General features: G+C 38.1%; 1 protein-coding gene across 2 annotated transcripts in view; it reads left to right on the top strand.

Moving 5' to 3' along the window:
- The window catches only part of LOC142975134 (uncharacterized), a 121,543-nt gene extending 108,836 nt beyond the window's left edge, over positions 1-12,707 (top strand). For both annotated transcript variants that reach the window (XM_076117829.1, XM_076117828.1), the window contains 6 exons: positions 4,169-6,654; positions 6,882-7,104; positions 7,291-7,970; positions 8,310-8,495; positions 9,906-10,067; positions 10,317-12,707. In XM_076117829.1, coding sequence (XP_075973944.1) covers positions 4,169-6,654; positions 6,882-7,104; positions 7,291-7,970; positions 8,310-8,495; positions 9,906-10,067; positions 10,317-10,550 — 3,971 coding nt within the window. In that variant the 3' untranslated portion in view covers positions 10,551-12,707. The remainder of the gene's footprint in view (positions 1-4,168; positions 6,655-6,881; positions 7,105-7,290; positions 7,971-8,309; positions 8,496-9,905; positions 10,068-10,316) is intronic.
- Positions 12,708-12,830: the final 123 nt, after the last annotated feature.

Genomic DNA, 12,830 nt, shown 5'->3' with positions numbered 1-12,830 from the left:
GTGCAAACGATCGATTACTTTATGCTTCATTTATACAGATAATTACTTTTGAATTGTGTTTTTGATCGTAATTAATAGATTAGTGGGTAGATAGATCATTTATCATGATTATCAATTATACTTACTTACAAAACGTGAGTTCAGTAGCTGGTAGCGATTTCTAAATTTACCTACACCTGTTAACATTATGTTATTGTCTGTTCTGATAATGAGTAGATAGCTTTTGCTTTTGTCTAAATATGGATAAATTAGTAGATAGATATGTAACAAATCGCTGGTAGGGAAAGGCTTGTCTTATCTACATACCTAATTGCTTCTATCTTAATCGTATATGCGCAGAGAGCTCAGTTCAAATAAACTTAGGTGACTTTTAAGAAGGTTTGTTTCGAAAGCCGTTAACTTTTTTCCAGGTGGCTTTGATCTGAAAGATACATATTTAAAGTGCGTAAAGCAAAGGTCCTAAACAAAACATGTCGGTATACAGTGAATTAATAAAATAAATACTTAGAACTACCTAGACGTACTCACTGTATACCGACATGTTTTGTTTAATAGGTAATAATTAGGTAGGTAGTGTCATCGACAATTATTGTCGATGACAGAAAAAGTTTAACTTCTTCTGAGGTATCTTGCATTTGCGCTTTTGCCATTGTAAGATGCCAATAAATAACAAGGTAGATACGATAAAATGAAAATTAAGTCAATAATATAGGTACCTAACATTAATTTGCGCGTTGATCACGTTTTAATAGCACTCATAGGCACATCATCAAATTATACTAGGAATTTCAATGAAATTTTTGAAGTGCGCAAGGTTTATTTCATAGAGATCGCTATTGAACTAAAAGCAACTATTTCAAAATAATTTGTAAGTATTCAATTCTTAACCCTCGAAGCAAAGGCTTGGTCACCGTTAGATGTAAGCCGCGTGTCGCCATAATAATATAATCTTAAACTAATTTACGAGAATCGCGTAATCAGACACTATAAGGCGCTTTCAAGATAGTGCATCATATTGCGCTGACATACCTACCTATGTATACCTACTTATAGGTAGAAGTAGGTACGTGAGGCACTGGATGAGTGGATGCCCTAAGTCAGTGCACAATGCGTTCACAAACGTTGCGCTAGCTCTCAGCGAATTAGCTTTTCTCTAGGTTTGATCGTACGTACCAACGCAAAATACCTTATTTTTTGGCATAAAAAAGAAAAGGCAATAGAAATAAAAGCAATCGCGCTTCACGCTTGGCGCTTATCGTTCGCTCTCATAAAAACTCAAAAAATCTACTAGTCATCATAATTATTAAGCAGGGTTTCGTTAAGTACCTAAGTATTTTCGGGTCATATCTGATACCTATTTAAGCCCAATATCATAACAGTTCGTGTTAATCTCTTACGATCCTATCAACTGGTATCTGGCGGTATCCACTCGAATCGCTTAACTCATTAACCAACTAACACGCTTGCTACCGAGAATTCTTAACAAAAACTAAACTATACTAAAACCTTTCTTTAACCAGTTCCCGTGAACCGACTGACCTCACACTAAGGCGCCATACATCAAACCCTTTCACATCAATACAAATACAAAAAAACCGATCCATTTCGAATGCAACGCATCACTCAATCTAAACCGAATCAAACTACTAACATCACTAACGTTTAAATTAAAAGCTGTACTAATAACATATAGCTATCTCTTTTTAACACGTAGAAAACGTATCTGCCGTCTCGGTAGTGTTGTGAAAAGAATAATGAATTAATTGGACGAGTGAAATGCAAGTCATTAATGCGTGTTTCGATGTTCCGAAAGGTATTTATGGCGATGAATTTTAATGTTTTAAGCTATGGGAGCTTTGTTTTGTTTTGTTTTCATTGATTATTCAAACTATGTTAGTTGGTTAACTTCGTTTAAACACAAATTATTCACAATTTGACAGTACGTAAAAAACATGCGTTTCTGGTAGATATGATCATAAAGCTAAGCATCATAAGTACGATAAGGTTTTGAAATCGATGAAATTAATGCAAAGTTTGTTGAGATGACTACATTTTTTAGATAGCGCACTTTACAGACAGCAGATGTTTATAGCCCGACAACTTAACAGAGAGAGAGTTTCAGGCTAGCGGGGGTTACAAGATTCAGAATTTGGAACATCAGTTACCCGTAGGATTATGCGTCTGGCGGTGGCCTGTTTATACGGCTGCATTTGGAAATACTCACACACCCTAATCATAATATCTAATTATTAAGATAAATCGTGCATGCCTAACCTTTCAACTGGGTTGTTGGTGTTGTACTACATACCTAAGTTACTTATTTATTTCATTTATTGGGAAAGAAAGTCGTGGACGAAGTATGTTTCACAATTAATATCACTGGAAAAAAGAACCTAGTTATTTCGCTGGCACGCAAGGCCGCAGAAATTCTCGATAGCTTTTCGATAATAATCGATAACGGTTTGAAATAACACCCAATTACTTCAATTAATAAACCCATACTTACACAAGACAGTTACACCTGTAACGCGATGGCCTACGGTCATGTACTTTAAGCTTTCGTGTCAAGTACCTAGTTATTTGAAAGTTAATTTACAATTACCTACTTGACATCTTATAATTCGTGTGAAATACGCTAGCAGCGTTGATCGAAGTTATCGATAGCTACTCGATAAATACTCGATAGCTTGTTCGATAGTAATCAAAAATTCCCCATCCTTATTTTAGACGTATTATTTATAAGAAATTAATGTTTCGTAACATACGTTATTTAACACCTGTATGTACCAGGGCGACATAACCGCTGAGCAGGTAACGAGTTATAATTTACACGTTTTATGTTAATGCCCATAGCTATGCATTTATGTTGTACCAATGTATGGTTGACGGGGCCCCTACAGTTTTAATTTGTATGGAAATTTTATACATAGCTTTGTTAGTAATTATTTTGTCGGAAATATGTCATTCACATTTGTAGCCTTTTACAAAATTTACCCATCATAATGCGAAAGATATAAAGATAGTTGTGAAGAGTAATCAGAAAGTTGAAAGTCTGGCAACCATTCTTACCGAAGGGTATCGTGTTATAACCCAGGTAACTAGCTTGTGGAGGTCCAATCGATTCATGTAAAATTCTGGTATTCAGCATCCGGTGAGACTGGAAGCCGACTCCAACATAGTTGGAAGAAAGGCTAGACTGATGATGAATTCAAAAATTTCAATCTATATAGTTACATAAATACATTCTTTTTCTTAACATATTAGGTAAGTATTAGAATAAATCTCAATTTTCTTACGTATGATGAGCACATGTTAAACTAATTTCCCACAAAAACATTAACATACCGGCGCGTCTCCGGAAACGCGAGCGCGGAATATAAAACGTTTGCTGTGTGCCTTCACGTATCGTGACTAAGACGCTTTAGTTAAGGGGCTGTTCCACTACTAAATGAGTATTAGATATTTAGATAATAATTGCTTTATTCACACTTTTTTTTATCTACTCTAAGGTTTCTGTGGCAAAATTGCTCAATGTTATCGATTAAAATGCTAATCAGTTTTGTAAAAGAACTGTAGTCTACAACAAATTGACTTCCAGCTATAGAGAGACCTATGGGTGATCTGCTGTTAATGCTTTATATAGGAGGGATGTATAAACAGAGTTTTCACAGTCTGAAAGTTGTATATAAATATAAAAGTCGTAAAAACAACTGTAATTAGCGATTGTAATAGAATTACACCTTAAATAAGTCCCGTAGCAGATGTTTAAGCGCACAGACCATGTGCCGACACATCTATACCTTCATCGTGCCCTGGTACCGCGCCTTTGTATGCTAATTCTTTTTATGAGATTATTTTATCGTTGTTCCTTTTATTTCAATATGCATAATTACACAATTTATCAACAAAGATTAACGGAGTGTAAATGTAGTTTTTATGTGCTTTTAAATTAATGAATGTGAGTTAGAAAAATATTCTCATTACACACATTGTTCTATGTTTACCAATATTTTATTTGGTAATAAACAAGGGCCTCTAGGTCCATAAATATTCTGGTTACGCTGCACTGAACTTGTATTTCTTTCCCTCACTTATAAATTTGCCTAAAAATTAACACTCGATAGATATTACAAACAAGGCGTTATAATCGGTTCTTTGTCATTTTCAGCTCCGGTGTCAATGGAGAGCATGATGGTCGGCGGTGTCGGCGTCGGCGGTGTTGGCACCGTGGGGGGTGGTGTACCGTCCGTCGGCGGGTTCCAACTCGTACGAGAACCAACCTCTGGGGCGCTTCTCCTCCTTCCCGCGCCCCCCGACCTACAACCCGCCGTTGTCTGGGGCGGGGTACCCTACCCGTCCGCACCTCTACTACTCCCTCCAGCCCCGCACCATTCCCATCACCTACAACTTCTCCCAGGCGACCTCCTCGCTTCTACGGCGACGTTACAACATACCCACACACATTCTACTCGCCTGGTAACTCTTGCGCCAGCACCTGCGCCACAACCACACCCAGCCCATACCGCAGACAAAAGAAAACCAATCATCCAACCGTTGATCACGCCGCATTTAATCAAAATAGAACCAGAACCGCCTCAGGAGAAACCACAACCGACTTACGCTCCGGAACCAGTTCAACAACCTATTCTTACTACGCACTTGTATTACCAGCCGGATTATACCGAGCAACAAGCGTGTAGGAGTCAGGCGACGTCACCGGCTGCGCCACCCACGCCACCTCCTGAGGCTCCTGAGGTCCCAGCACATAGAGATGCGTCAAATCAAACAGACCATATAGACGATGAAGATGAATCACCCAATCACGCTGATGAAGATGAAAGAGACGTGGCTTGTGTAGGTGTTGCACATTACCCGGACGAAAATATGATGTCCATGCAAACACAAACACAAATGATGCAAACCTCGTCATTAGACAGCGCTGAAGACTCCTCTTCTGAAGGTCTTGGCTCGACGTCAGTTGTTGGTGCAGTAGAAAAAGCAATAGATGCGATAGAGAGAGACGACGCGTTAGTGGATACTTCGAGTAGCGGCGCATCGAACGATCTGATGATAGACACAGCGAGAACGACGCCTATTCCTCAGACGGCAACACCACAGCCCCGGCCACCGGTAGACGTGAGCGGCTTAGAACTACTGTCAAACAGTATCGAGCAGTTTGAACGAACTACCCCCGGGACTAGCATGCCGACTTTAGAACAGGCGCCCCTAACGGTCGACACAAGGACTCCAACAAAACTGAACATTTTGATAAAGACATCGCCGAAGTCTCCTCCGAGAACGGAAGCAGAACCTCATAGGAGATTCGAGTTTCCACCCACAGATCCTAATGCTGTCGAACAAGGTAAACCTTCGCTTGACGGCTTAGGTCTACTATGTGCTTTAGCCGAACAAAGGTTTATGGAGGAAGTAGAAAGTCCTCCAGCCGCTGCGCCCGTACCGTCCCGTCCTTTTATCAAAACCGAACCGTTAATGAGCCCCACCGAGAGAAGTCGATCAGTGGAAATAGCGACAAATAAAAAAGACAGACATAGGCATAGAGATGCTGATTCCTCTGGTGAAAGGAGAAGGAAACGCAGTAGAGATAGGGAAGAAAGATTACGACATAAAATAGAGAAGATGCGGCGTCACAAACGCGAGAGAGAACGAGATGAAAGTAGAAGTAGTGGAGGGGAGTTAGAAACAAGTCTACGACGAGTGACGGCTTGTTCATGTAACGCTATGACGTGTACTCATACTCCTACCGTCCGATCAGCTCACGCGCTCGCCAGTGCAATAGAAAAAGACATGCGAGAAAGACTGCTGGCCTTGGAAAGACAATTCGATGAAAGGAAAGCGCAGTTAAAAGCTCTTACGCCTCCGTTACAAACCTTATCGACTTCTACTACACCTTCCACACCTGCGTTATCACCTGATTCTGACAGAGGATCATCTAAGAAACGCAAAGTTGGAAGACCACGTAAGGTCTCCAGTCCAGATTCAACCGAAACCATAGTAGCAAAGAAGCCCAAATCTAAAAGCAGTCTTGTGGGTTACCTACTAGCAAAGCAGAAGCTGAAAGGAGGTATACTATGTTCTCGAGGTGAACCTTCAAGAGAAGAGCCGAATCGAACAAGCAAAGTACGTCCTAAGTTGAAAGCAGAACCTATCATGAAGATATGTTCTGAAGAGGATGATCATGGAGAATGGGGCCTTAATCGATCAGCGAGTTCGTCTATGGAGAGTTTGAATGAAGTGAGACAGAAGAACAGAGAGAAAGTAGACCGACTAGCTCGAAAACATTCAAGGGACGATATTCCCGAATTAGAGTTCGCGTTGCGTCGTGCCAGCGCTTCGAGTGATAGTGAGAAAGAGAGGCGGCGTGCTAAAAAGAGACGAAAGAGTCACAAATCTAAGGAACGAGATGAGGAAGTTAAAGACAAGCCGGCAGAGACAGTTCCTCAGCAGATTTCCAAGTGTACTTTAACTGAGGACAAGCTGGACTCCTCGCCGAGAGTACTGACGGCTATGGGAGGGCTGTTCTATGCTGGTAAACTGAGTGCGGTGCAGGCACCCGATGTGTACGCGATAACATTGGATGGGGAAAGGGGGAATAAGCCTCATATATTATCGAGAGAGGAAACGTTAAGGGATGCTGTAAGTAATTTTTTTTTATTAATTTAGTTTTAATAAAATCTATGAATTGCGTTATTGAAGCGAAACTGGATCTCGTGATCCATAGTCACATACATAGTAAATTCTATGTATATTTGCAAGATTATCTTTCTAATAATCTAAATATATTTCATTTCGAAATGTGCCATCACTTACGTACCAAGAACAATGAAATACCCAACAAAATCTTAACTTCTCTCCTTTTCCAGATTCTAGAAGTAAGTCCATCATCAGTCACGGAGTTGCCGTCAGGTACCAGGGTATGTGCGTACTGGTCTCAGCAGTACAGGTGTCTGTACCCTGGCACCGTGGCGGTCTCGTCTCCAGACCCACACGACGACAAGTTTGTGGCAGTTGAGTTTGATGATGGAGACTCCGGGAGAATTGCCATTGAGGATATCAGGTTCTTGGAACCGAATTATCCTGTTGTTGGTTAGTATTGACCCTTGTTACTCCGTAAGGTATATTATAAGACTTTGCCAAACTTAACTTATTTTCATAAGTAACGATACGAACTCTACTTTTGTTGAAGTGGCAAAGCCACTGAGACTCGTTGATTAAGTTAATAGATGTTTATGATTAAATATTTTGTCCTAATATTAAATAACTTACTTTCAGAATACGAGAACCCGCTATTCACTCTCGGCAAAAGAAGAAGAAACACAAGCGTAAGCACAGAAGAGAAGAAAATACCGCCAGTTGCAGCCCTAACAGACGTCAAACCAACAACATCTGAGACACCAGTGAAGCCAAAAGACGAAGATGATCGAAAAGACAGAAAGAAACTCAAAAAGCACAGAAAAGACAAAATCAAACGGCATTCGAGTGAAGACGATCCTGCTTCAGCAGAATACGTGAAGAAGAAGAAGAAAAAACATAAATGCTGTGAAGAACATTGTAAGCATAGAAGACATCATAAGAAACACCATAGGAAACATAGGAAAAGACACCATTCTAGCTGCAAAGAACATTCTAGTTCTTCGGGAGATGATCATCAAAGACACAAGTCTTCTTCTGATTATATTGATTCGAACAAATCGAATGAAGATTCCGTTGATTCTAACGACAGACTTTCCACTTTGATTGCAATGGAGAAGTCTCCGGAAGACAAAATGAAGACTGTGATAAAGAAAGCTGTACTGTCCAAAAAGACACTGGTGAAGAATGCTGTGTTGGACTTTAGTAACCTGGGCAAGCTTGCTCTAAAGAAAGACGAGGAGGTGAAAGACAATTTGAAGGACAGCGGCATCGGATTGGAAGATGAAGCTACTGCTTCTACCAGTGATGCTGCTAAGAAGGTAAACTATATTTTTATGTTTAGCAGTTTTGTTTAATGTTTTGATATCATCTGTTGACTTTGATGGATTAATTCATTCAGATAAGATAAATCATATTTTTAAGAGTTAATGAACTGATTACAGCCATTGTTATTTTAGTACGATAACTTATTTATCCATTTTTTTTTCTAAAGTACTCTTAAAAACCTTTTTGGAATTGTTGAATTGCCAACTGAATTCATTGGTCGGTAATAATCGATTCGTATTGCCGACCATTAAGAAAAAAATGCTTTGAGCTTTGAAAAAGAGATTTAGAAGTAGAACACCTATACAGGTAATAAATACTTATTTCTATTACAGAAGGCAAAACGCCGTACAGTATCATCAACATCATCAGAGGGTGGTTGTGGGGTGAGCAAGATGGCAGCGTTCCTCCCCGGTGGCGCACTCTGGCGGTGGCTGGGAGCCGCGTACCGGCGGACTGCACGCCCTCGACATAGGAAACTGTTCTATAGAGCTATTCAGAGGGGAGAAGAAACTCTCTCGGTAAGTGCACGGATCTTGAGGGTAGAATTTGTTATGTACGGTGATGATACGATGTTCAATGAAATTTTGATAATAAGGGTTTTTGGAATGGGAAAAAGAAAATATTGCATAGTATAGTGTAATAGTAAGAAAATAGATGACATGGTAATTTCACAATGTCATGTCACTTAAGTACTATTTGACGTCACTGAGAAATTGAAATTTTAGTGCTATGTTTGCAATCGATTTGGGGTGCAGTTAATCTAAATTTTGTAAAGTGATTGCGTAATTTTCCTTGAATGTCGTATTGAAATCACCATTTTGTATATTCGGTAAAATAACAATATTCGGCCGAACTATTCGGTTTATCAAACCCCTGGATATTTTACAGATGTTCTCCTTAACTCTTTCCATCGTGGTATGTCCATTGTTGGACATAAAGATTCCTATGGATTTCTACATTAGACGGAGCGGACTTAACGAAAAATTTTCTAAATATTTTTGTTCCACAATTTTATTTTATTTTCTCTAATAAAACGATCTTGTGTTTTAGGCCCTGTTAATCAAAATGTCTTTTGGGATTTAGATATTTTGAGTATGCAAAATTCTTCCGAATATTCGGCCTTCCAACCGAATATTCGGCCGAATACCGAATAGTGGGAACCCTGCTCAATGCCGAGTAACGAATATATATTTATCGTACATTAGGCGTACTATAGTATATAATATTTATATATGTCGTCAGTAGTCTATTTTCCTGTAGTTTTAGTCGTTTCCTATGCTAATATGCTGTGTAGGTTCATTAGTAATTTAGCAATTCCTTTCATATTACTAGTACCTACCTAAATTTAGAAAATTGTGCACGTAACTTTTCTATCACTACACGATTATGTATGTCATTGTATATTATTTACCTTCTTAACATTTCATTAGTAAAATAGTTCTTAGATTAAAAACATTAAGCTTTTCTAGAACCTATTCTAGTCTATTTTTCACCATTGTAGTTGAGTATTACATACAGGCTTATAAGTTGTCTGCTTTATTATTTTTACGTGTATATGTATTATAAAAATATATAACTCCACTGCAGGTAATTTATTGTATCGCAGCTTCCTACTAATGTAGCTTAGTACTTAAATCATCTCTAAAGCGCGATTGATACTTCAATATAGTCTAGCTATTAGATACTTTATAGTATAAGTGTTGCCAAATAACTTGAACAGAAATTGCTGAGTTCGAAAGTTAATAGAACGAAGATACAGTGCATAGGGCACTAGGTTGACTGATCTATCAAACAGGCACCTCTTTACAAGGGGACCAAAAAAATCGTTCACTACAATCTTATTGTTCAAGTTGTTTGCTACACTTACGGCATTGGCGTTTCAATAACTTTTAGACAGTATTTATATCTTTTCGCTCGTATGTTTCTAGGTGGGTGATGCAGCGGTCTTCCTGTCTACCGGCAGACCTGATCGGCCCTACATCGGTCGCATCATCGCGTTGTGGGAGGCTCGCGGGGCCATGGCAGTGCGAGTCAAGTGGTTCTACCATCCAGAGGAGACTGTGGGATGTACCGATCAGCTGAATTATCCGGTGAGTTTACTACTTCGGTGTTATGTTGGCCTGGTAGATTTGATATTGTCATGCAATCCAGCGTAAGGTCAAAAATACGATGGGTATCAAGTGTGTGTTGTTTGATTAAAAATGTGAAGTACTATGCCATTTCATAATCAAGTACAATCGTAGGCTACATTTTGTTACAAGTCAGGCTAACTTGTCAAGACAAACATATTGATTATGTTTAAGGAGATTAAAATTAATATTATTTTTTGTTGTTTCCAGGGAGGTCTTTTCGAATCCCCGCATACAGACGAGAACGACGTTCAAACAATATCACACAAATGCGAAGTGCTACCCTTAGCCCAATACAAGGAACGCATGGGTGATGACCCAGCGCGGTACAGCACTGTATACGACAACAACGATGTATACTATCTTGCGGGACATTACGACCCAACGCAGCAACAGTTGAAGATGGAACCCGACATACCGTTCGTGAACAAGACGGCCTCTTAACCGGATATGACAGCCTGGTACTCACATGATGTTAACATGAGTTTATGTTGATTTGTCTCTTTTTATTTTATGTGAGGGAAAGAGATAAAAATAGGTGTTAGAGTCCTGTTGCGCTATTTAAATAGTGTGTTGATCGTAGTGCCAACGTTTTAATACTGCACTTTTATTAAATAATGGAATGTATAAGCAATAATGTTTGTGTCTCTTTTCGCCCTCGAATAGACAGTAAAATAGAAAGAGATGAAGCGACAAACTGCCATTATGTTTATAAAGGGGTAATGACAAAGGCATTTACTCATGTGGCGTCATAGTATTATTGTAAAATAATTTTATTTAGTTTACCGAGTGCAATCAAACAATCTTGATAGTTTACAATATTTGTTTATACACAGTACAGTCCCAGTGACAGGTAATTAAAAAGTACACATTTTATCTATATCGGTGTTAGCGTGTTGATAGATTTTTGCAATATATGTGTTTCTTCCATTCAACTTTTAGCTTGGAGATTCACCTATACAGGTCTTAAAGTACAATCTAGATTTTGAGGCTCAAATTGTGACAATTATTTCACATTCACCGTCCCTAGGAGACGATTTGACGTAATACGACTCAGTTATGTTGAAAGTTACCCTCGTTACGTTATATTTAGTGGTATCCAGAATGTTGAATGTTATGGTTCGTGGGCCGAGTGGTGGTCACCAGTGGTCGAGTGTGGTCAGGAGTGGTGGAAAGGCTTGTGGTCGAAGGTGATGATATGTGATTTTATTTTTTATACGTGTAACGCTGTAATCTCAGTGTATAGATGTATTTTTCATGTATATTATTATTCAATTAGATTTTTATGTATACGTAGTTTTCATTGGTATAAATGTCTATTAACTTTTGCAATACTTTCTCAGCTAGTCCCCTGTTTTATTCAAAATTAACCAGTGATTTTATATTAGTCCTTGTTTTTGGATAATTTTGGTGAAATATAAAGTCTTGCGTAGTTCTTGGAGCTGTTTGTTATATTATTGTTTTAATCATTTTTTTATATTTTCTTGGTTGATAATTTTATGTTAATGAAGTATACTTTTATATCGAAATGGTGCTAGACGCTTAATACTACACGTTTACGTTCGCCGTAGTAACTTAAGATTGTATATAAATAAGTTGGGAATCCTAGTTGGTATGTAATTCGTTCGGAATTTTTCATTTCATCTGCTTGTACTCCTAAAACGTTGCCATTTTACTATAAAATCTACTATTATATATATTTTTAATTAGTGCATAAACTATATTATTTGGACAGGGTATGATTGAGCCCTTCTTTTGATCCTTTTATTCATATCTTGGAGTTTAAGGGACTGAAAAGACAGGGATGTAGGTAGGTCGACCAAGGGTAGGCAAGTAGGGTAGGTTTTGTACGATTGGCCAATCGAGTTTATAAGAAAACGTTGCAAATGATTCAGCCTTAACGTTAATATCGTAGTGTGTGTGAGCTTCACGAGACTAGTGAACGACAGAGACGGTGCAAGCGCGAGCGAGTGGCCAAATGTTAGCGAGCGGTCGGTTATTTAAGTTTGTAAGTATCCAGTCTACTGTTTATTTGATAAAACACGATTATATATTATTTAGGCGTGCGTCGTACTTTCTGTTATCGAATGTAGGTTTAGATGTAAGTTACGTTATAAGTTTAAAATTAAGTTTCATTATAATTTTTACATACTGACAAAAAGTACTATATTGGTGACAAAATTGAGACAAATATATTAGAAACAAAAGTGCGAATTTCGGTAACAATATTGAGAAAAATGTGGTATTTTTATATTAAACGTAAATGTAACATTTTTTATTTTTAAACTAAAAAGTATGTGAAGCGAAGTTATTATTACAATAAGTACAAACTTGTTGATGAAAGATATTTGGCTCGGCCCAACGTACGTATACTAACACCAGGGAATAATGCATTAAACACTACAATATACTTATATCACGATCTATGCAGTATAAGCAACTATGCCGTAAGTATATTGTAGGTCTAATGAGTTATTCCTAACAATTTTTAGCGTGTAATAGAATGGGAAGCCATAAAAATATTAGATTAAAGATTAATAATATATCAGCATTGATAATATAAAGATTATAAATACGCTTAAATAAAATATTTTTGGCTGATTTGGTTGTTTTATTTACTCTTTTTCTCTTTAGTTAATCATCAACCCAGTATTGAGTGTTCAAGTATCCTTAAAGATTTTAAAATGATTTACCAACTGCATCCTATTTAAATAACAATAAAAA

Source organism: Anticarsia gemmatalis, chromosome 8 (genome assembly GCF_050436995.1).
Source record: "Anticarsia gemmatalis isolate Benzon Research Colony breed Stoneville strain chromosome 8, ilAntGemm2 primary, whole genome shotgun sequence".
In the NCBI taxonomy this organism is placed as follows: domain Eukaryota; kingdom Metazoa; phylum Arthropoda; class Insecta; order Lepidoptera; family Erebidae; genus Anticarsia; species Anticarsia gemmatalis.
Note: the sequence above shows the minus strand (reverse complement) of the source record. Positions and strands in the feature narration are given on the sequence as shown.